Genomic DNA, 24895 nt, shown 5'->3' on the forward strand with positions numbered 1-24895 from the left:
GGGGAAAAGTAAAAGAGGAAGAGAGTGAATGGGTGATCTAGAAGGGTAGCTGAGAGCTAGATTGTAGGGAACCTTGAAAATGCCAGGTCAGAGGGTTACACTTTATGCTGTAAGTAATGGGAAACTGGGTTTTTGAGCAAGACATGACATGTCACCAACATGACTGATTTTCAGAGTTCATCCAGTTGTATATAGAATTGTTCAGTCAGGGATGTTTATGTGCCTTTATTCTCTACTGCAGTACCCTGACAGCCTTCATTCATATGACACTGTGCTTTTCCCCACTGGGCATAGACTTAGCCTTTAGTATTTTTCTCAGCCTAGCACTCCATGTAGCTAGTTCTAGTTAATGGTAATTGACAACCCCGGAGAACTCTGTCACCCCTGGTTGTGAGGGTGGGAAGATTGGTGGCAGGGACCATATTGTCCATTTGAATAGTTCAGGTATGAGAAGATTTGTCCTTGAAATCAGAAAATTAGAAAAGAAAGGATGGAATGTAAGAAATTCAAGTACAGTTGCTTGGCCAGGCTAACTAGATATTGAAGGAAAGGAAAGGAGTGAAAAATAAAAAATCCAACTATACTCCATAGTCTTAGAATTTAGGGTATATCTAGTGTACTTCTAGTTTTTTGAGGGGGAATGACTGGTGGTATTATTAGCATAGGACCCCAAATAGCCTGTCTCCAGGAGATCTTTCATAAGTCTAATTTATTCCTAGTAGAAATTGCAAGCTACTCAGTATGTTCTTGCAACCAAGAAACCTGTATTTCAGAGTCCCTTCCATCTTCTACTTTGTCAGAGAGCTTCTTATTTATAGATTTGCAAAAGAGTTATTTGTCTGGTGTTATAGTGATTATCTGATAATGATATGCTAAGTAGATTCCCATATAACATAAGAATGTTCCAAGGCATCTTGTTTGAGAGTCAGAGATTCTCCTATCTAATAATTTGAATTTAAAAATTTTGACTTCCTGTTTTGGGTGGTGATCTCCTTCAGTCTACTGTCTCTCATCTGTTTCTGCTTCAAGGACCTTGCCCTGTGCCTGCAATATACTCTTTTAAAATTGAATCATGGTGGTGTTGTTTCTGAGTTCTTCTATTTTGAATAGCCAAAGAATCTGAGTCTAGAAGATGTGATCACCAGTGATGAAAATTATGTGGCTGGATTAATAGACTATGAATGGTGTGAAGATATTTCATCAACAGGTGTGGCTACTCCACAAACACCACAGGTTGGTTATTTTTATTACTGTTTAAAGTAGAATATGTTATCTCAATTATAAAAAATATATAGGCTCTAACATAAGATCTAGTTTGTGCTTGCAAATTTAATGAATTCCTAAGCCACTGAAAATATTAATGGGAGATTGTTGGAATATAAATGAAAGGGAAGCCAATTATTTCTAAGTTGAAGAAAGCCAAGATTCCATTTTGGAGCACTTCACCACTCTTTTTTCCTTCCCTTCCCTCCCCTCCTCTTTAAAAAATGAGGTATAATTTACATGTCCCTCTTGCTCCACAAACTTATCAATACTTGATATTTTTTGTTATTTAATATTTTCTAATCTGGTGAGTGTAAAGTGATATCTCACTGTGGTTTTAATTTGTACTTTTCTGGTTATTTATGTATCTTTTCATATATTAATCAGCCAATGGTTTTTCCTGTTTTATGAAATGGCTTTTTTTGTGTACTTTGCCTATGTTTCTGTTGAATTGTTTCTTTTTTCTTGGTGGTATTAAGGAAGTTCTTAATTTAATTTTAATTTTAATCCTTTGTTGGTTGTGTGTTGCAGGTATATTGTCTGATTTGTCACTTGTCTTTTTACTTTGATGGCAGAAGTAATTAATTTTAATGTTACAAGTTGTCAGTATTTTCCTTTATGGTTTATAATTTTTGTGTATTTTAAAAGAAATCATTTTACAGAAGTCATAAATGCATTCACATATCTTGCTTCTAAAAGTTTTAAAGCTTTTCCTTTCACATTAAGTCTTTAGTCTGTGGAGAATTAATTCTCTTGTATGGTATGAGGTAGGGAATCAATTTTTCCCTTTTATAATCAGTTGTGCCAGCACCATTGACAAGTCCAGTCTTTCTGCACTGATCTACAGTGGCAATTCTGTCATATATCAAGTTGATATATAAGTGTGTCTGCTTCTGAGAAATATTTTGTTTTATTGGTTTATTTGTACAAATACCATGTGTCTTATTTCTTTAGTTTTATAATATTTCTTTTATATTTCTTTTATCTGGATGGCCAATTTGCTCCCATCTTCTTCTTTAAGAATGTCTATTCTTGCTCCTTTGCATTTCCATATACATTTTAGAATCATTTTGATAAATTTTACATACACTTAAAAATTGAAGTTACACTGACTCTAGGATTCAACCTGGGAAAAACTGAAGTCTATATCCTCAAATCCCCCTATCTGTAAACACAGTATACCTCTCTATTTATTAGGTTTTAGTTAATTGCTTTCAATAAAATTTTATAAATTTCTCTAAAATGATCTTACATATCTTTTACTAGATTTACTAGATTTATTCCTGAGTACTTTTGTTTTTTATTGCTATTGGGAATGGTAGGTTTTTTAAAATCACATTTTTTTTTTTTTTTGCGGTATGCGGGCCTCTCACTGTTGTGGCCTCTCCCACTGCGGAGCACAGGCTCTGGACGCGCAGGCCCAGCGGCCATGGCTCACGGGGCCCAGCCGCTTTGTGGCATGTGGGATCTTCCCGGACCGGGGCACGAACCTGTGTCACCTGCACCAGCAGGCGGGCTCTCAACCACTGTGCCACCAGGGAAGCCCTGTATATCCTTTTGAGTGTTGTAGAAAATTATATCATCTATGGATGACAGTTTTGTTACTTCCTTTCCAGTTCTTATGCCTTTAATATCTTTTTATTACTGCACTTAGTAGTCCTAGCAGTATAGTAAGCATTCTTCTGTTCTTCCCAATTGTAGAATGATGCTTCTAATATTTTATCATTCAATATGATGTTTGTTCTCTCTTTTTCCCTCCCCTTTCCCCTTCCCCCTCTCTGTTCTCCTTTCCCTTATCCTTCTTTTCCCTCTCTCCCCGCCGACCCCATATTTTTCAGATTAACACCTTTTTTTCATCTAGTCCTGGTTTGCTAAGATTTGTTTAAAAATTATGAATCTTTGTTGCAGAAAAAAGGTTAGATAGAATTCATCTGTTGAGATAATCATCTGGTTTTGTTCTTTCCATTTGTTAATGTAGTATATGTTATATTAATAGATTTGATGTTAAACCAATCTTGCATTCTTTAGATAAGCCCAGTTTGTCATGATGTATTACTATCGTTTTTATACATTGCTGGGTTTAGTTTACTAACATTTTGTTTAGTTTTTTTGTGTCTATGTTCTTATATAAGATTGGCCTATTATCTTCTTTCTTATATGATTTTTTTCATTTGAAAACTTTAATTTTATTATTATTGATACATAAGTAATACATAGATACATTCATCTTGTAAAAAATTCAAACAATATGGAACAGCTGAATAAAGAGTGAAAGGCTTTCTTCTCCAGTTTTTGCATCCCATCCCATCTTATATTAATCATATCTGATTGGCATTAAGATTGCCCATCCCATCTTATATTAATCATATCTGATTGACATTAAGATTATAACTAGTCTTTGAAAATGACTTGGGACATATTCTTTCTTTTTTGTTCTCTGGAATTTTTTTTTTTTTTTTTTTGGCAGTATGCGGGCCTCTCACTGTTGTGGCCTCTCCCATTGCGGAGCACAGGCTCCGGACGCGCAGGCTCAGCGGCCATGGCTCACAGGCCCAGCCGCTCCACAGCATGTGGGATCCTCCTGGACCGGGGCACGAACCTGTGTTCCCTGCATCGGCAGGCGGGCTCTCAATCACTGCGCCACCAGGGAAGCTCTCTGGAATGGTTTTTAAGAGCTATTAATTATATTTTCCTTGAATGTATGATAGAACTTATTATCTAACTATCTGGGCCTGGAATGTTTCTGTGAGAAGCTAGTCAACTACTGATTCAATTTCTTTTGTGTTTATAGGACTACGCAGTATTTCAACTTTTTTTCATCAGTTTGGTGAATTTTGTTTTTCTAGTGTCCATTTCGTACAAGTTTTAAAAAATGTTTTGGCATAAAATCAACAGGAGGATATTATGATCTTGTTAATATCTGTAGTATCTGTGTTTATGTCCCCCTTTTCATTGCTGAAGTGTATTTGTTTATTGCAGCTCTTTCATTTTTTGGATCAGTCTTACCAGAGTTTTGTCAATTTTATTAGTCTTTTCAAAGAACCAACTTCTGGCCTTATTGATTCTGTTATATTTTAGTTTCCATTTTGTTATTTTCTGCCTTTATTTTTCTATTAGACCAATCTTATTAAATTCTGTTGTTAAATCTTCTACGTCCGTACTAATATTTTGTCTGCTTGACCCGTAAACTTATCTGCTTGAGAGTGGGATATGTTAAAAATCTTCTAATGGGATGGTAGTTTGTCATTTTCTTCTTGTAGTTCTATTTTTGCTTCATATATATATGTATGAAGGTATATAATTAGCATACAAGTTTAGAATTTTTATTCTGGTGAATTGAACCTTTTATCATTTATAGTGATCCTCTTTATTACTAGTTATGTGTTTCTCCGTGAAGTCTATTTGTTTCTCTGATATTAAGATAGCTGTATTGATTTTTTTTGGTTGTTATTTTCTTGGTTTATATTTTTTTATCTTTTTATTTTCAACCTTTCATGCCCTTATATTTTAGGTATCTCTTTTTTTTTAAGATTTTAAATGACTTTTTTGAAGTATAGTTGATTTACAATGTTGTGTTAATTTCTGCTGTACAGCAAAGTGATTCAGTTATACCTACACACATTCTTTTTCAGATTCTTTTCCATTATGGTTTATCACAGGATATTGAATATAGTTCCCTGTGCTATACAGTAGGATCTTGTTGTTTATCCATTCTATATATAATAGTTTACATCTACTAAGCCCAAACTCCCAATCCATCCCTCCTCCACTCCCCCTAGGTATATCTCTTAAAAAACAACATATAGCTAGATTTGGTATGCAAACTGAAAATCTTTGTCTTTCAAGTGAGAGCTTACCAAATTTACATTTATTTTGGTTACTAATGTTCTTATTGTGTATCTGCCATCTTATTTTGTGCTTTCTATTTGTCCCACTTTTTCTGTATTTTTTTCCTATATTTCTTGTTTCTTATGTCAATTTTTCCCTTCATTCCATTGGTTTCTATTTTATTTTAATATTTAATCTGTTAACATGCTATTTAACTTAACCAAATAAAAAGTTAATCTGTATCTTTACTTTTCTTCTAAACATATGAAATCCTTAGAACACTACTCTCTGATCACCCTCTCTTAGATTACTAAATACTATTGATATGTCAGTATTTTAGCTATCTATTTTTTTTAGCTTTCCGTTCTGAAATCTTTATATATTCACAGAAAGTTACAGAAGTAGTAAACGGAGGTCTCTTGGACCTTTCACTCATTTTTCTCCACTAGTTACATCTTTTTTTTTTTAAAAATGTATTTATTTTTTGGCTGCGTTGGGTCTTCGTTGCTGTGCATGGGCTTTCTCTAATTGAGGTGAGCGGGGGCTACTCTTTGTTGCAGTGCGTGGGCTTCTCATTGCAGTGGCTTCTCTTGTTGCAGAGCACAGGCTCTAGGCGTGTGGGCTTCAGTAGTTGTGGCACGTGGGCTCAGTAGTTGTGGCTCGCGGGTTCTAGAGCACAGGCTCAGTAGTTGTGGTGCATGGGCTTAGTTGCTTTGCGGCATGTGGGATCTTCCTGGACCAGGGCTCGAACCCGTGTGCGCTGCATTGGCAGGTGGATTCTTAACCACGGAGCCACCAGGGAAGCCCCAGTAGTTACATCTTGCATAACTGTGGTACAATTTGTTTTTAGCTCTATACATTTTTAACTTCATAAATTACATATTATTTTTAGAATGTATACTATCAGTATTTATTTGATTGACTCACATTTTCTTTTGTTTACTTACCCTTCTTATCTCTCAAACCTTCATTCTAAAATTATTTTCTTCTTCCTGGAGTACATCCTTTAAAAATTCCTTTAGTGGAAGTCACAGTTGATGGCAAACACTCTTTCTAAATTGGCTAAAATTGTCTTTATTTCACTTTCATTTTTGGAATGTAGTTTCCTTCTGTATTGATTTCTAGTTTATCAGTTATTTTACGCTCTGCAGTTTGAAGATATTATTCCACTCTCTTCTTGCTTCTGTTGTTACCATTGAGAAATCTCTGTCAGTCAGGTTCCTTTCTAGTTAGTCTTCTCCCTGGCTCTTTTTAGGATTTTCTCTTTGTTTTTGGTGTTCTGCAGTCTCACTGTTAGGGTTACTGTCTCTGTGGGTAGTGTCCTCTAGAGTTGTACAGCCTAGTAAATACAGATATGGATTTCTTTTTATTTATCTTGTTTATGATTCATTGTGTTTCCTGTATTTGAGGATTTGTATCTTTAATCAATTTTGGAAAATTCCTTGAATAATTGCTGCTTTTTCATCGTCTTTATTATCTATCTCTGGAACTTAGAATAGGCATATGTTAGACCATTAAATTTCATTTTCCATTTATTTTAAACTCTCTTTCATATATCCCATATCTTTCTCTCTGGCCTGCATTCTAGATCATTTCAGATTTATTTCACATTCACATTCTTTTTTTCATTTCTATCTCATCTGTTATTTGACATGTCTATTGAATTTTTCATTTTTATCATGATGTTTTTTATTTCTAGAGATTTTTATTCTTTTTCAAAACTGCTTTAACATTCCTCTTCATGTTTTCAATTTCTTTTATTATTTTAAACATATGAACATATTTATATTCTCTACTTGGTAATTTCAGTATCTGACATCTTTATGGGTCTGATCCTTTTGTTTATTTTTTTCTGCTGACTTTTGCTCATGGTGTTTGTATCTTTTGGCTTTTTTTTTTTTTTTTTTTTTTTTTGGTACGCAGGCCTCTCACTGTTGTGGCTTCTCTCGTTGTGGAGCACAGGCTCCGGACGTGCCGGCTCAGCGGCCATGGCTCATGGGCCTAGCTGCTCTGCGGCATGTGGGATCTTCCTGGACCGGGGCACGAACCCGTGTCCCCTGCATCGGCAGGCGGACTCTCAACCACTGTGCCACCAGGGAAGCCCGCATTTTTTTTTTTAATAGGCTCATTTTTCTTGGAACTCTGTGCGAATTCTTCGAAGCTTGGATTAAGGGTTGAGGTCTTGGGTTGTGTTGGATTGAAGCTTTTCTTTCAGCTAGGAATTGTGTTTGCTTCTGTCATGTCACGTTCCTGGAACACAACCAGTTTAGGACTAGGACTACTTTAAATCAAATTCTAGGCTTGAAAGTTCTGGGGATCATGCAGGTAGTATGAATTTGGGCTCCAAACCTTTGTGAAGACTGTCCTGTGGCAACTTAAAACTTATTAAAGGAAACTCTCTTTTCTCCTCCAGAGCCATGGCCAGGACAGACACGTTTTCTTACCGAGTCCTTTGCAGGGCAGGTTTATATTTAATTCACCCTTTCATTTTAGTTATAGCCCCTCCTGGCTTTACATGGGAGCTTTGGCTCTAATTTAGCACTGTGCGTGAGTCTAATCTACTCCTACCGTAGATTATATGAGAGAGTAGGTAGATGCCCTTAGGGCAGCGGACAGTTTCAGCCTTGATTACATCTCTGAATTCCTGCTCCTATTTTTAGTTTGGCCTCTGAGGATTTTCCTATCTTTTTTGCAAGCTCGACCATAAATTTTAAAGGATTAAAGTATATTTTCTATCCAACATTTCTGTTAGAGTATTTTAACATGGTTTTTCTGAGCCGGTCATTGACTAAACTTTTATTTCTTGTTACATATTAGAGACAAACTGGCAGTCCAGGTATGGGAAGCAATTCTTAGGGATTTATATGTGCCCATCCTCAATTGCCTAGAATCTGGGTATGTTTGATTAAATACGGCCCAAAACATGTTGAAAATTACCTGTCAATAGAACAGCCTAAGGTGATCTACATGTACTAAAGAGAACTGAATATACATTTTCAAATTTCCTGGTATTGCCCATAATATCCTTTTGATAGTGTTTCATTTTAATAAAAATGGTGCAAGGTAATTTGCAAATGATTAAGGCATGTTGTAAAGAAATTGACGTTTCTTCTTCAGTGTGCTTTATCCAGTAACTTTTATTTTCCAGTTTGCCAAGCATTGGACAGAGTCAAATGGTCTGGAATCTAAATCATTAACTCCAGTATTATGCACAGCATCTGCCAATAAATTAAAGAACAAAGAGAATGTATATACTCCTAAGTCTGCTGTGAAGAATGACGAGTGCTTTTCATTTCCTGAGCCAAAGACTCCAGTTAATAAGAACCAGCATAAAAGAGAAATACTCACTACACCAAATCATTACAGTACACCCTCAAAAGGTATTTGCTGTGTAGATTAAGCAGTGGTAAAACATCTTGAAATTCCTTCTTCTTATCATGCTAAATAAACATATAGCAGGTCAGAAATGGCTAGCAATGCTCTCAGGAATTGCTAGGAGAAGCCAAGCTGCTTTTTAAGCATATGTTATTTGCATTAGTTGAAATGAAAGCATATTAATCACCTTCAAATTTTTTGTATACTCTCAGTATACAAAGATGAAAACTGTTTTGATAGATATTGTTGATTAATTTTATTTTCTTGTTCTTATGGAACCAGTGAGAGTAATGCTGTATGGTTATAGAGAGTAATGCTGTATGGTCAAACGAAACAAAACCCCCGATCTGTTTTTAAAAGCTTGTCATCTTATATTTATTATGAAGTGAATATTATTATCTCTCATTGGTGTACTTTTAGATCATGAACAAAAAGTTAACTAATGAGTAGTTACCAGATTTGTTAATGCAGGTTTGTCACAAACTATCTGGTATACAAATACCCTACTAGAATAAAACACCAAATTTTGGAATAGGGAATATAAAAATAACCAAAGCTTACAATCTCTTTAATAACTTTTGTCAGCTTTCACAGGGGACTATTCTCTTTGCCTGATAGGAGTTGAAAGGGCTATGAATTGAATTAACACCTCTCAGTAGTATATTCATTAAAGGCATAAATACAGATTGACTTTTATTTATAGAAAGGAGAATCAGTAATCATGAAATATTATTTGTGTGATCTATTTATATTTTTCATATGATATTTGTGATAAAATCATAAGCATGGCCTCAGTTTTACAGTGAAGAAAAAGAAGAGCCACACATGTAAGGCAAAATGATTTTGTTTTTATTATAAATCATCTGGAAACATTTCTTTAAAGGATTAGAGCCTTAACATCACTGGGCAAGTGATTACAATATTTCTGAGCCAATAAATACGGTGATATATGCATTATAGATGGAAAATTTGAAACTATAGCATGTCAGCTACATATGGTTTGTGTTTGTTGTTTTTCTAATAGCTAGAAACCAGTGCCTGAAAGAGACCCCAGTTAAAATGCCAGTAAATTCAGCAGGAACAGAGAAGTTAATAACAGGTGTCATTAGCCCTGAGAGGCGGTAAGTGTTCAGTTTTGTATAGTTTGTTTAGTATATGTAACCAGATTTCCTTTTTTCATATATGATAAACCCACTTAAGGTAAACCATCATGTAGATTCTGTCAGGGACTATAGGAATGTCTGTATGAACGTGGTCTGTGGTCATTACTGAGGCTGTTGCCACTGCCTTTCTCAGGGTGGAATTGTGAGACTCATCAGCAGTACGACTGGCACCTTAACTTAAAATACAGTTCCTGTGCTGAGGCCCATCTTTCCCTACACTTCTGCCAGTGGAGTATAGACATCCAGTAACAAACAGCAGTCACTCAAATATTAAAGATCCTAAAGGGTGCTTCAGGTAAAGCCCATTCCTCTTGTACAAACAGGTCTGCAGCATAGGTGACCTTTCATTATCTTTTATAGTTATTTTTTTTTGAGCAGGCTCCATTTTGAGGATAATTGGGAGAATTAGAATGTGAACTAGATATTAGATGCCATGGCATTTTTATTAATTTTCTTGATATCATAATGATATTGTGGTTATGTAGGAAGATGTCCTTATTCACTGGCGATGTATGCTGAAGTGTTTCAGAGTAAAAGGTTGTGATATCTTTTTTTTTTTAATATTCATTCATTCATTCTGTGCCAGGTCTTAGTTGCAGCATGCGGGATCTTTGCTGCGGCATGCAGGATCTTTAGTTGCGGCGTGTGGGGTCTTTTAGTTGCGGCATGCGGACTCTTAGTTGCGGTGTGTGGACTCTTAGCTGTGGCACGCAGACTCTTAGTTGCAGCAGGCGAACTCTTAGTTGCCGCATGCATGTGGGATCTAGTTCCCCGACCAAGGATTGAACCCAGGCCTCCTGCATTGGGAGCACATAGTCTTGCCCACTGGATCACCAGGGAAGTCCCAAGCGTTGTGATATCTTCAGATGGATTACTTTGATGTACATATTTTTAATGTATTTATTATATATATGTAGAGAAAGCAAATGTGGCAAAATATTAACGGTTGTTGACTCTAGAAGGATATATGGATGGTTATTATACTTTTTGTTCAACTTTTCTATATATTTGACACTAAAAAAAAGGTAAGGGAAAAATAGTTTTGATAGTTGACTTGGGGGAAAGTTGATGGCTACATTTCAGTGGAAGATGGCTTTTGTGCTCCCTGAGGAAGAGTAAGATGGCTTGGCCAGGCATACCTGAATGAGGTGCACCTAACAGCCAGGACAAATGTACCTCTGTGAGGGACCCAACAGGCAGGAAGTCCAACTCTTACTCATGGGTTCATTGTTTTTTTTTTTTTTAAGGTGTCGCTCAGTGGAACTCAACCTTAACCAAGTACATGTAGAGGATACTCCAAAAAGAAAAGGAACCAAAGTGTTTGGGAGCCTTGAGAAGGGGTTGGATAAGGTTATCACTGTGCTTACCAGGAGCAAAAGGAAGGGCTCGGCCAAAGATGGGCCAAGAAGACTAAAGGTAAGTGGACTGGAATTCTTTAATATGGATTTTAGAAGCTGACTGCTAACTGAACTACTTTTTTTTTTTAAAGGAAAGTACTGAATGAATGAATTGATTAGTATTTTTAATTTATTTAATACATATTTTTTGAGCACCTAAAATATACATGTTACTATGCAGTGGGCTTTGAGAATGCAGAGGTAAATTAGATACAGTTGCTCCTTTGGAGGAGCAAATAACTAAAATTCAAATATTAAAGTTCACGTAGGGGGATTAAGCACAGAGGCAAAAGAGGAGGTGCGGAAGCATGGGGCATATATAAGGAACTGCCTTAAGGATGGGGGCTTGAGGTCAGTTGTCCTATCTCTGGTACATAGGAGAGTCCCTGACACATGGGTACCTTTGTAGGCCCTCACGAAATATCTGAATGCATGGGAAGTTAATTTGAACTTTGAGTGTGTTGTGTGTGAGGAAAATAGCAACAGGTCAGGAAAATAGGCTGGCTAAGACGTTTGGACCTTACTTGACAGACCTATTATGTTTTTAGAGCATGTTTAATGTGTCAGTGGTGTGGACAGTATATTTGGTGGGGATAGGAAAAGAAAAAGAAGTGATTAGTAGATATAAAGTACTTCTTACTCTCTTGGATTCTCTCTGAGCGTTCACTCAAACAACTAATGAATGACATTTTTGTTTGGGGGAAGTAAGAGGTGAAGGGAAGAATAAGAGACAGCTCATGTCTTTGAGGAACTCATAGAGCGGCAGTGAAAACAGGCAGGGATGTTGCTCTGATCCATGGGGCTTATTGCTGTAATAAAAACATGTTCCAAGAGGTGTGGGGCCCAGAGAGGGAAGAGCAGATGGTGGTGTTCCCCATGATTTGGGGACTGGGTCTGTGTTTAGATTTTGCACTGAGAGTCTCATTTTGAGCAAATCTAGGCAGGTTTGGAGGAAGAAAAATGCTGAGCTGCTGGGTGGAAGGGTGCTTCAGGGGAGAATGTTCTGAGATCCCATTTATGTCCTGTCTTAAAGTGAGAGAAGATAGGACTTCTCCATTAGTATTTGCTACCTTGTTGAACTTACATAATGCACTGGAGTTTTATGTTGCATATGGCTGTTTATTAGGCATATTTTATCTTTTTATTCTAAGAGTTCTCTAGTTGGAGACAGTTGTGAGGTATTTCATACCCTGATGTTGGGATTATGAAAATCATGGTCTCATTTCTCTGAAAATATTAAATAAAAATTAAGGAAACTTGTCCAATTATATACATTATTGAGAAGCTCAGTGGTTATCAAATACTAATAGATGATATTCTAAAAATGTTCACCAATGTAAATTATTTGGAACTTGAATGCATTTTTCAGTAGGAACTGCTGTGATATTAGTTGGCTTTCTAGATATTTCCCAGTACTTCCAGGATGTAGGAGAAAAATCACAAGATTGGGAATGAGAAGCCTGGGTTGTAGCCTCAGCTTCATACAGTGTAGCTTGGATAAGTCATTTTATCTCTGACTATCTCAATTTTTTTATTTGTTAAAACTGGAGACAGTGTCTATCCTGGCAGCTTCACAGAGCTGGGATATATAAATGAGACTGTATGAGATGCTATATTGCATATGAAATGCTTTCTACATATAAGGTGTTCCAGTGTCAAGTATCATTATTATTATCATTGTTGAGCATTTTAACCCCAATGTAGCAGAACCACAGTTGTAATTAGCACACACCTAAGATCTGAAGCTTTATCTAACTTTGGATCTTTAACCCTTTATAATGTTTTAAGTTTTTCAGAACTGAAAGACTTACTTTAGGAGATTATCCTCATTTTCCACCTAGTTCTTTTCTTTTCTTTTATTTATTTATTTATTTACTTATGGCTGCATTGGGTCTTTGTTGCTGCGTGCGGGCTTTTTCTCCAGTTGTGAGAGCGGGGGCTACTCTTCGTTGTGGTGCACAGGCTTCTCATTGCGGTGGCTTCTCTTTGTTGTGGAGCACAGGCTCTAGGTGCGTGGGCTTCAGTAGTTGCAGCACACGGGCTCAGTAGTTGTGGCTCACGGGCTCTAGAACATAGGCTCAGTAGTTTTGGCACACAGGCTTAGTTGCTCTGCAGCATGTGGTATCTTCCTGGACCAGGGCTTGAACCTGTGTCCCCTACATTGGCAGGTGGATGCTTAACCACTGAGCCACCAGAGAAGTCCACACCTAGTTCTTAAATTAAAAAATTATAAACTTATAGAAAAGTTAAAAGGATGGTACAAAGGGACTTCCTTGGCTATTAAGTGGTTAAGACTCTGTGCTTCCACTGCAGGGAGCACGGGTTTGATCCCTGGTTAAGGAACTAAGATCTAGCATGCTACACGGTGCGACCAAAAGGAAAAAAAGGTGGTACAAAGAACACCTTAATTTTTTAAGGTAGCGAATCATATGTAGTTAAGCCCTCTTTTAGGAAGCAATCTATAAAAGTCTGAAATTTAAATAGATAAAATAGGATTATTTCTTTATTTTACAAAGGAATCACTTGAATTGTGATTTGAAAGTGTTCAGTTTGTTATTATCTTGAAAAAGCCAATCTAATTTGGTGAAAAAGTCCTGGATTGGAGGCCAAGAGACAGGGGGGCCTGTCATAGCTGTGCCACTTGTTTCTTTTATAACTTGAAGCTGAGGTTCCTGAACTCTAGTCATTTGACAGTCACCTTCATGTTGGCATATCAGCATATCATCTGCACTGTTATTTATCTGGTACTTTCTTTATATGATGCATTTTAAAAGCAGATTTATAGAGGTATAATTGACATGCAATAATCTGCATATATTAAAAATGTACAATTAATATAATTTGGCATTATATATGTACCTGTGAAACCACCACCACAATCGAGATGACTAACTTTATTTATTTATTTATTTATTTGTTTATCTGTCTATTTATTTATTTATTTTTGGTTGTGTTGGGTCTTCGTTGCTGTGCACGGGCTTTCTCTAGTTGTGGCGAGCGGAGGCTACTCTTCTTTGCGGTGCACGGGCTTCTCGTTGTGGTGGCTTCTCTTGTTGTGGAGCACGGGCTCTAGGTGTGCGGGCTTCAGTAGTTGTGGCACGTGGGCTCAGTAGTTGTGGCTCCCGGGCTCTAGAGCGCAGGCTCAGTAGTTGTGGCGCGTGGGTTTAGTTGCTCTGCGGCATGTGGAATCTTCCCGGACCAGGGCTTGAACCCATGTCCTCTGCATTGGCAGGCGGATTCTTAACCACTGCCCCACCAGGGAAGCCCCAAGATGACTAACTTTTTAAAAACTTGTATTTATTTTAAAGGAAACCATATGTCATAGTTTTTCTAATCATATTTTGCTAAATCTGATTGGAACAAATATATAAATATTAAAATAAAAATATTTATCCATGTACCACTTAGAGTTATATTGTATAACTCCAGTTATTATTTTTATCACATTTTGGGAAACCCCATCTTAAGAAACTTATAGCTCTTCTTTGGGTCATAGGTTCTTAATGTGAAAAGAAAGGTAGTTGGGTCTTTTCTAACCTCAGCATTTTGTTATTTATAAAAAGAACTGAAATCTGAAAGACATAGAAAGTATAATTTTATTTGACAGTGAAGGTACTGCTAGAAAGGTAGGGATTTTATTCTGTCTCCAAAACCTATTAAAACAGTGCCTGGGGAAGTTCCCTGGTGGTCTAGTGGTTAGGATTCCGGGCTTTCACTGTCGTGGCCCGGATTCAGTCCCTGGTGGGGGAACTGAGATCCCCTGTAAGGCACATGGTGTGGCCAAAAAATAATAATAATAATTTTAAAAGTTAAAATTAAAAAGTAAAACAGTGCCTGGCACCTAGTAAGCCGTCAATAAATAGTTGTTGAATGAATGGATGGATAGATACTAATTAAGAATGAAGTTATTTCTGGACTTCCCTGGTGGTGCAATGGTTAAGAATCTGCCTGCCAATGCAGGGGATACGGGTTCAAGCCCTGGTCCAGGAAGATCCTACATGCTGTGGAGCAACTAAGCCCGTGCACCACAGCTACTGAGCCTGTGCTCTAGAGCCTGTGAAGCCACAACTAATGAGCCTGCGTGCCACAACTACTGAAGCCCACATGCCTAGGGTCTGTGCTCTGCAACAAAGAGAAGCTACTGCAATGAGAAGTCCACACACCGCAACAAAGAGTAGCCCCCACTCGCTGCAACTTGAGAAAGCCCACGCGCAGCAACGAAGACCCAACTCAGCCAAAAATTAATTAATTAATTTTAAAAAAGAAATTATTTCTGAGAATTATGCTGTTAGTGAATGAGAAAAAAATAACCTGACATTACTTTTTTAAAGGGATACTTGTTATATTCATTCCTTCATAGAATTGTCATAGAATCACCTCCTGGGATTCTGTAAAATTCCTTAAATGATCAAGAAAGAATTAAGGAAACACATGCAACTATATACAAGTGAAATTTTCTAGGGCATTTGTTTTTTCACAGTTTACATTTCAGGAGTCTTTATCACCGTGTAGGAAGGGGGAAATAGGTAGAGCTCAAAGAGATAGACATTATTTAATATTTATTTACTTACTAAAAAATTGGTAGGAGAGGAAGATGCAAATATAAAAAGGGTGATATGGATGCAGTTACTAATAAATGTGATTTATCCAAGCTTTCCCAGTGCCATCTCAATCCAACTTACCAAGAGCTGGTTGTAAATTCTTTCAGTGTTTTTCTTGAAATATTTCCACTTGAAATGGTACTATGTTGAGGAGTTTGGGATCTCTAAATGAGGTAGGATGGTCTTTGTGTTGATGTAAAGATTTACTTCTTAACCCCTTCTTTTTCTTTTTTAAGCCTCACTATAACGTGACTACAACCAGATTAGTGAATCCAGATCAACTCTTGAATGAAATAATGTCTATTCTTCCAAAGAAGCACGTTGACTTTGTACAAAAGGGGTAAGAAGCACACTTGGATCTATTACTTGACGTCTTTTGAACTTTGAGAAAACATAGGTTGATTCCCCTCTCAACCTATGTTTTTAATATAATTAAAAAATTATAAATTGTTTAACATAATTAAAAAATATATTTCTCTCGCCTCATTTTTCCAAAAAGCTTTTATGTTAGTGTCTGTGTTCATAATTTATTCTCTTTTGTTTTATATGAGCTATAGAAGTTTTTAAAGTGCCCATATTGTCACCACTTTCAAAGTTAGACTTTTCAAAATAGGAAAATCTGAACTGCTTCCAGTTTCTTTTGCATCTTCTATTTTTCTTTGATGTTCTGCTTTACAATAATATTTATAAGTTGTAATCTAAATTTATGAGACACCTCAAACAAATCAAGGATATATATATATAGACTCCTTCTCTTTATGACGTTCTATGGGACAGAACTGGTTTTCACTACTTTAGAAAATTATTTCACCTTAGCTGTTTCCCACTGTTGAATGAACTGCCATCAAAGCCCCCTTGGTCACGATCTCATGGTCTGGACAGCCAGACCTCTTCTGGTTGCTTAAGATGTTCATCTTTCTAAACATTTCCACTTAGTTATGTCTCTTTAAAATTTCATTATTAAAGCACTAACAAGAAGAGCCACTGATAGATTAACAAAAACATTTAATTGGAACAGTCAGTATAGAGTAAGATTTTAAGAAAAATCTTTTGCAAAAGTAATTTTACTTTTCATTATCTCTAAATGTTGGCAAGTGCTCTTGTGTGAACCCTGGCTTTCTTCTTTAGGTATCATTTTATCACATCTAACTCTGACCTGTTCTTCGTGCTTGGGGTTTATCCACAGCGTTAGAACCTCTTGCCAAATCTGTGTTAGAAAGCTTTCGATTATTCTTCCTTCAGCGTATAATCTATCAGATCGGTAACTGGCTATTTATTCACCAGTAACCTGTTCCTCAAACTTCCTGATCCACCCGAAGATCTGCCTTTATCCTTCTTTTTTCTTTTTACCTTCTCTGTTTGTTTTTACCTTCTTTGTGACAAAGCAGAATAACAAAAGCTAAGTTTCTCAGTGGTGTGGTGTCACTAATCTCGGTTATATTCCATTACTATCTTTCTCCAGTGAGGAAAAATCACTTTTTATCTTTGATATGACTAAATTGCTCTATGCTTCATCTTCCCATCAGGAACCTTAACTACAGGGTTTTACCTTAATGGCATTTCTGACAGCAACTGCTTATTTTTAATAGATCAAGCCCCAAAGGACATAACTAAGTTAGTAAGAAAAAGAATGATATTTTAATACACCTTGTAATACAAAAAAGATACAAGTAATTTTTCCCCATTTACGTGGAACAGTGCCTAATCGTGTGCCCCTAAATATTTAGGGAACCGAAATTTAGAATTGATCCTATTGTTTATTGTTTGTATTTATCTATTGAAGATCAGTAAGACAATTAAATAAAACTAAAATATAATGTAAACAAATTAAAAGTTGATTTACATGAATTCAGTTTATGCAACTTTGCAGGAACCATACCTATTTCTTAAGATGTGTGGAAGGCTTCATATAGACAGGGCCTTTCCATTATCAGAGTAGTTCATGTGGCAGTTCTAATTATATATGCGATTTGTTTCAACCATGGGAATGTACTGTCTCATTGGACTTTCTTTTATAACTCTGCCCTAAAGTGTTGTAATGATCATAACCTCTTATTACTGTTAGAAAAACCTCAGAAACATGTGTCCTACCGACAGGTTGCTGGCTTCAGCTTTATTTACATGAAAGACAGAAGTTTCTGATGAAGGGCACAAAATAAAATATTCTTAATCTTCCCTCTGCTTTCCTTTGTTGTGAACATTGTGGAAATGGCCTAATGTTCACAGATTACACCATTGAAAGACTTGCATAAAGGATGCTGGAAGATTTCTTGAGCGTGAATGGCGTGTATAGCTATGAAAAAAGGGCTTTTCTTTGGAGCAATGGAGAATTCTGGTAAAGCCTTTTCATCTGTATTCTTTTTTGAGATCCTGGTTAGCTTTTGGGAAAACACCAGTCATACTCCATCACTAAAGCATATCTAGGTCATCTGGAAACTGTAGGCAGGACTATATTGCTTAATACGAAATAATGGTTCATTTTACCCGCTGGCCTCCTAGAGGCTTATAGAAATCTCTTGTATTATACAGAATATTCATGGTTCTCCTGCTAACTGGCTTCTTATCTTGTTTTTCACAGCTATACACTGAAGTGTCAAACACAGTCAGATTTTGGCAAAGTGACAATGCAGTTTGAGCTAGAAGTGTGCCAGCTTCAAAAACCCGACGTGGTGGGTATCAGGAGGCAGCGGCTTAAGGGTGATGCCTGGGTTTACAAGAGATTAGTGGAAGACATCCTGTCTAGCTGCAAGGTTTAATTGATGAATGGTTTCCATCCTGCCTGATGAGTATGGGTGCGATACAGCCTACATGGAGCCTGGTGTGATGGGTTTGATTTTTAAAGTCCTCTGGAACTACGAACTTGTTTCTAAAGAGCTATCTTAAAGACCAATATCTTTTTGTTTTTAAACAAAAGGTATTATTTCATGGATGAATCTAAGGCAAGCCCCTCTGGCATTATCTCTTACTGTCTTTTTTAATCATGTGCGTTGTATATTAATAACTGTTGACTTTCTTAGATTCACTTCCATACATGAATGTAAGCTCTTAACTATGTCTCCTTTTAATGTGTAATTTCTTTCTGAAATAAAACCGTTTGCGACTATAGCAGGCTTCTCCTCTTCTTTGTATTTGATTTTGATCCAAATAAAACCTCAAATGGCTTCTTGACTATTAAGTAGAGACTATTTGGAGTATGTTTTATCTGTTATCAAATATGCCTTGGGTAGAAAAACAGATAAGAATTCATTTGCATAATTTTTTCCTGTCTCTGATTTAAGTAGGATTTATTGAGATCGTTAACTAAGTCACAGCTGTGGTTACCAGAGTTAAACAACACATTTAATATGTTGAATAAAAGAGTATTGACTTCAGTATGTATGTTCGGTCAACAATGATAACTATCTGGACTATGAGCCCCCATGAAATGTTACTTTATAGTAATTTTCCGTTAAGTCTCAGCGTTGGCCTCAAATTTGTATTTTTATTTCACTTTATTGGTCTCTAAAGGCCGGCGCTCAAGTTACCTTTGTATGGATTCTACCAATTAAACTAGTTGGAAAAAAAATAGCACTGTTTCTAGTCAGTAGTGAGGGAATGTTTTGTCATTCATTTATTCAGTAAACGTTTACTAAGTTTTTACAAGCGTTAGGTTCTAGGGCTGAAGATGATACTGTCTAGTAAACTCAAGGAGTTCAGAGTCTATTCGCAAGGCAGATACATCAACCAGTATTTGTAGCAGAGAGGGCATGATCAGCTTTGTCTGGAGGAGTAAGGGATGATTTCTTGAAGGAAACAGTATTTGGTCTTGAAGGATATGTAAGAGTTCAATAGAAAGAAGACAGAGTGACATTCTTGGCAGCACGAACGGTATGTGCAAAGGCGTAGAATTATAAAATGGCTTTGTGTGTTCAGGGTGGAGGCAGAAGGTGGTGCAGGGGAAAATAGCAGGAGATGAGAGTTGAAAATATAGCTGGAAGTAAGTGATGCAAAACTTGAAGGAACTTGAAGGCTCCACTGAACTGTTTGGGTAAAGGAGAACTGTCAAGGGGTGTAAATTTTTTTATAACAGCTTTACTGAAATATAATTCACATACTATAAAATTACCCCTTTAAAGTGTACAATTCAGTGGTTTTTAGTATATTCACATTTGTGCAAGCATCACCACAGTCTAATTTTAGAACATTTTCACCACCTGAAAGAGAAACCCTATACCCATCAGTGGTCACTCCCAATTCCTCCCCCCACACCAGCCCCTAGCAACCACTAATCTACTTTCTGCCTTTATGGATTGACTGCTCTGGACATTTCGTATAAATGGAATCATATAATATTTGGCCTTTTGAGTCTGGCTTCTTTCAGCTTAGCATAATATTTTCAAGATTGATCATGTTGTAGCATATTTTAGTACTTCATTCTGTTTTACTGCTGAATGATATTCCATTGTATGGATATATCACATTGTATTTATCCATTTATCAGTTTATGGATATTTGGGTTGTTTCTACTTCTTGGCTATTATGAATAATGCTGCTATGGATATTTGTGTACAAATTTTTGTGTGGATGTAGGTGTTCAGTTCTCTAGTGTGTATACCTAGGAGTGGAATTTCTGAGTCACCTAACATTTTGAGAAACTGACAAACTGCTTACCATTTTATGATCCCACCAGCAATGTATGAGGGTTCTAATTTTTCCACATTCTCTCTAACCCTTGTTATTGTCTGTCTTTTTTATTTTAGTCCTGTGAAGTGGTATGAAGTGGTATCTCATTGTGGTTTTGATTTTCTTTTCCCTAATGAATAATGATGTTGAACATCTTTTCGTGTGCCTGTTGGTCATTTGTACATCTTTTTTGGAGAAATATCTATTTTGAGCCTTTGCCCATTTTTAATTGGGTTGTCTTTTTATTGTTGAGTTGTAAGAATTCTGTAGTTTTAGATATAAGTCCCTTATCAAATACATATTTGTAATTTTTTTTCTCATTGTGTATGTTGTCTTTTTACTTTCTTGATGGTGTCTTTTGAAGAACAAAAGTTTAAAATTTTCTAAAGTCCAATTTATCTGTTTTTATAAAATATAAGAGAAGATCACCCTTCTATTCCTTCAGCAGATGGCATGGTCTGGAACAGTGACTCTTAAAAACTTTTGACCATGAACCATTGGAAGAAGCATATTTTACTTTGGGATCCATCACATAAACGTATTTATAAACACTGCTTAACCTTAATATAAGAGATACTATTCTCTATTCTATTTTCTCTTTTAAACATGCAGTCTGTCAATTGCAATCCTTAAATTGGAGTTTTTAGTATATTTACTTTAAAAAATTTTTTAAATTAAAGATCTTTTTTGGGGATCAATTCAGTCTAGAAATGCTGTTATTAATTCTGCCACCCATAGACTGGATCAAGTAAAAATAGGTTCCCTGACTGCTATTTAGGATAAATCTTGCTTTTCTTTAAGGAAAATGTTAATGGTTGCCATATCATCTAAAAATCTATCACTTAGCTCTAATTCTATAGAACCATTTAGAAAATTAAAGGGATGTGAGTTAATTAAATGAGGCTGGGTTAGTTCCTAAGAGGCAAATATGGTTTAGATTGTTGACACTAAACTAAATCTGCATAGTTGTAAGTCGGCTCCATTCTCTATTGTCCAGCCACACCTGGGCTTCTTTATAGGGCATATATGAATCTTATGTCCAGAGGAAGAAGGCAGTCTGAAAGAATGATGAGGGAATTTGTAAAGAATTGTTGAAGGAATTGGGAGTTTGGAACCTGGAGGACTCCCAAAGGGAGAGTATGGGTCTTGTTTTGGTGAGAATAGCAGGCAAAGAAAGTCCAGTGAAGAGTTGGAGGTAGAGGTCATATCTTATCCATCTTTGTGTCCCCAGCATATAGTAGTGTCTGGAACATAGTAGGGACTCAGTATATACTTATCAAGTCGAACCATATTGGACTTTTTTTTTTTTTTTTTTTTTTGACCACACCATGTGACGTGCAGGATCTTAGTTCCCTGACCAAGGATTGAACCCATGCCCCCTGCAGTGGAAGTGTGGAGTCTTAACCTCTGGACCGCCAGGGAAATCCTTGATTCATATTGAACTTAAGCTCACAATAAACAGCTTTCAGAAAAACTCCAAGCTACATGACAAGAGAAAGGACACTTAGACATAGAGTGGTTTCCCTGTCATTGGAGGTGTTCAGACATGTTGGACAACTATTTGTGGGATAGGTCATAGAAGGGATTTAAGTACTGAGCTGAACCAATAGTCCTGAAGCTCCTGTCTGCTTTAGCATCTGAGGTCCAGTAACATCGTGGAAGACGATCAGTTGTTTGGATGATGGGAGTAGGGTGACCCCAGAAGCTTTTGCAGCAGCATTGTAGGTAGTTTTGAATATTTTGGAAGTTGGGAATGATAGAATGGTGAATGAATCACAGGAGCAATAAAAGATTGTGTTTGTTAGCTGTGATAGGGAGAAATAAAGCAATGATCATAGTAGCTGTCAGGTATTGAGTGCCCACTGTGTGCCAGATACTGCGCTGGATGATTTGTATCAGGGGTCAGCAAACTATGGCTCGTGGGCCACCCTGCAGCCTTTTCTGATAAAGTTTTATGGGAGCACAGCCAATATAAAGTAGCTCATAATGTCTATTTTTGTGCTTCAGTGGCAGGGATGAGTAGTTTTGACAATGTATGACCGGCAAAATAGAAAGTACTTACTATCATAAAGTACTGAAAGAAGAAGTTTGCTGACCCCTGATTTAGATCTATGTTTTCAAATCATCATAACATATACACATTAACTCATTTATCTTTACACTAACTCTGCAAGGGAGGTGGTATCCTTTTTACAGGGGAGAATGCTGAGGCTCAGAAAGACAAAGTAATAACTCTGTCCAGGTTGTAAAACTTTTAAGTGCATTGGATTTGAACCAGGAATGACAGGCTCCAAAGTCCATGTTCTTTCCTATACTAGAAATAGAGGTAATACCTCTCTCCTGAAATTGTACCATATAGGAAACCATGATTATATATGATACTTATTAGATTGCTTTTTTATAGCAGCAATCTTATACAAACTGGTTAAGACATAGGAAAACTTCACTAATTCAGACCTTATTACAGTGTAATTTACTACAGTTGAGTGTGTTATGTGATTCTTTTTAGTAAAAGTAGCAAGTGCAAAGTGTCTTCCTCTGAGTAAGGAGAATACAGTCTATTAAGGGAATAAGAATTGAAAGACTTTCAGCTTCTGGATTCCATAGTGATTTCATGCATTTTAAAAGCTTATTTTTATGATTATGATTATTATGTAATACAGGCCTACAGAATTATATATTTAAAAGCCTTCCTTGTAGAGTAGGATCCACTTCCTTTCCTTTTCCAGTTTCTAGAGGCTGCCTGCATTTCTCAGCTCATGGTCCTCATCCTCCATCTTCAAACAAAGATGATCACGTTGGGCCCACCCAGATAATGCAGGATTGTTTTCCTATTATAAGGCCAGATTTTGCCAACTTTAATTTTGTCTGCAAGCTTAATTCTCCTTTTAATATCTCATTTTCGTATATCCCAGGAATTAGGTTGCATTGTCTTTGGTCAGGGGACATTCTTCTGCCTATCACAATGGTCAACTGATTTTTGACAAAAAAGCCGGGACGATTTGATGGGGGAAGAACAGCATTTTCAACAAATGGTGCTCAGATAACTGGATATCCACATGTAAAAGTGAAGTTGGACCCCCTACCCCACACCATATAAAAAAATAACTTTAGAGACCTAAATGTAAAAGCTAAAATGATAAAAATTCTTGGAAAAACATACAGGATTAAATGTGACCTTGGATTAGGCAATGATTACTTAGATATGACATGAAAAGCACAAGCAACAAGAAGAAAAATAGATACATTGGACTTCACCAAAATTAAAAACTTGTGCTTCAAAGGACACCATCAACAAAGTGAAGTGGCAACCCACAGAATGGGAGAAAATATTTGCTAAACACCCATATGATAAATGTCTTGTATCCAAAATATAAAAGAATTCTTAAAAGTCAACCATAAGAAAACAATACAACTTAAAAAATGGGTGAAAGATATAAATAGATGCTTCACCAAAGAAGATGGCAAATAAATGTATGACAAGGTGCTCAACATCATTTGTCACTGGAGAATTTCTAATTAAAACAAGATACCGGGCTTCCCTGGTGGTGCAGTGGTTGAGAGTCCGCCTGCCGATGCAGGGGACACGGGTTCGTGCCCTGGTTCGGGAAGATCCCACATGCCGCGGAGCGGCTGGGTCCGTAAGCCATGGCCGCTGAGCCTGCGTGTCTGGAGCCCATGCTCCGCAACGGGAAAGGCCACAACAGTGAGAAGCCCACGTACCGCAAAAAAAAAAACAAAAAACAAAAAACCAACAACAAGATACCACTATACACCTATTGGAATGGCTAAAATCCAAGAAACTGAAAATATCAAATATTGACAAGGATGTGGAGCACCAGAAACTCATTCATTGCTGGTAGAAATGCAAAATGGTGCATACACTTTGGAAGACATTTTGACAGTTTCTTACAAAGCTAAACATAATCTCACTATATAACCTAGTAATTGTGCTCCTAGGTCTTTATCCAAATGATTTGAAACTTAGGTCCACACAAAAACCTGCACGTGAATGGTGTTATAACAGCTTTATTCATAATTGTCCCAAATTGGAAGTCACAAAAATGTCCTTTAATATGTGACTGGATAAACAAGCTGTAGTACATCCATACAAAGGAAGAATATTCAGCAATAAAAAGAAATGAGCTGTCAAGCCATGAAAAGACATGGAGGAACATTAAATGCATATTGCTAAGTGAAAGGAATCAGTCTGAAGAGACTACTGTATGGTTACAATTATATGACATTCTGGAAAAGGCAAAACTGGAGACATTAAAAAGATCAGTGGCTGGTTGCTAATGGGATGGGAAGGAGTGTTGAATGGGTGCAGCACAGGAAATTTTTAGGGTAGTAAAACTATTGTGTGATACTGTAATGGTGGGTACATAATATTATGCATTTGTCAAAATCTATAGAAATTTAAAGCACAATGAGTAAATATTAGTTGTCTTAATCTATTCAGGCTGCTGTAGCAATGTACTATAGAGTGGGTGGCTTAAACAACATTTATTTCTCACAGTTCTGGAGGCTGAGAAGTCCAAGATCAAGGTGTTAGCAGATGCTTGCTTCCTGGTTCAGAGATGGCTGTCTTCTCATTGTGACCTCA

At 36.7% G+C, this 24895-nt stretch overlaps 1 protein-coding gene across 1 annotated transcript in view; it reads left to right on the forward strand.

Moving 5' to 3' along the window:
* Positions 1-18754, forward strand: part of MELK (maternal embryonic leucine zipper kinase) — an 80710-nt gene extending 61956 nt beyond the window's left edge. The window contains exons 13-18 of the mRNA XM_081236153.1: positions 1111-1233; positions 8240-8471; positions 9491-9587; positions 10877-11045; positions 15864-15967; positions 18206-18754. Coding sequence (XP_081092279.1) covers positions 1111-1233; positions 8240-8471; positions 9491-9587; positions 10877-11045; positions 15864-15967; positions 18206-18383 — 903 coding nt within the window. The 3' untranslated portion in view covers positions 18384-18754. The remainder of the gene's footprint in view (positions 1-1110; positions 1234-8239; positions 8472-9490; positions 9588-10876; positions 11046-15863; positions 15968-18205) is intronic.
* The last annotated feature ends 6141 nt before the right edge of the window (positions 18755-24895 follow it).

This window comes from Mesoplodon bidens, assembly GCF_964165515.1.
Source record: "Mesoplodon bidens genome assembly, chromosome: 6".
NCBI classification, from domain to species: Eukaryota; Metazoa; Chordata; class Mammalia; order Artiodactyla; family Ziphiidae; genus Mesoplodon; species Mesoplodon bidens.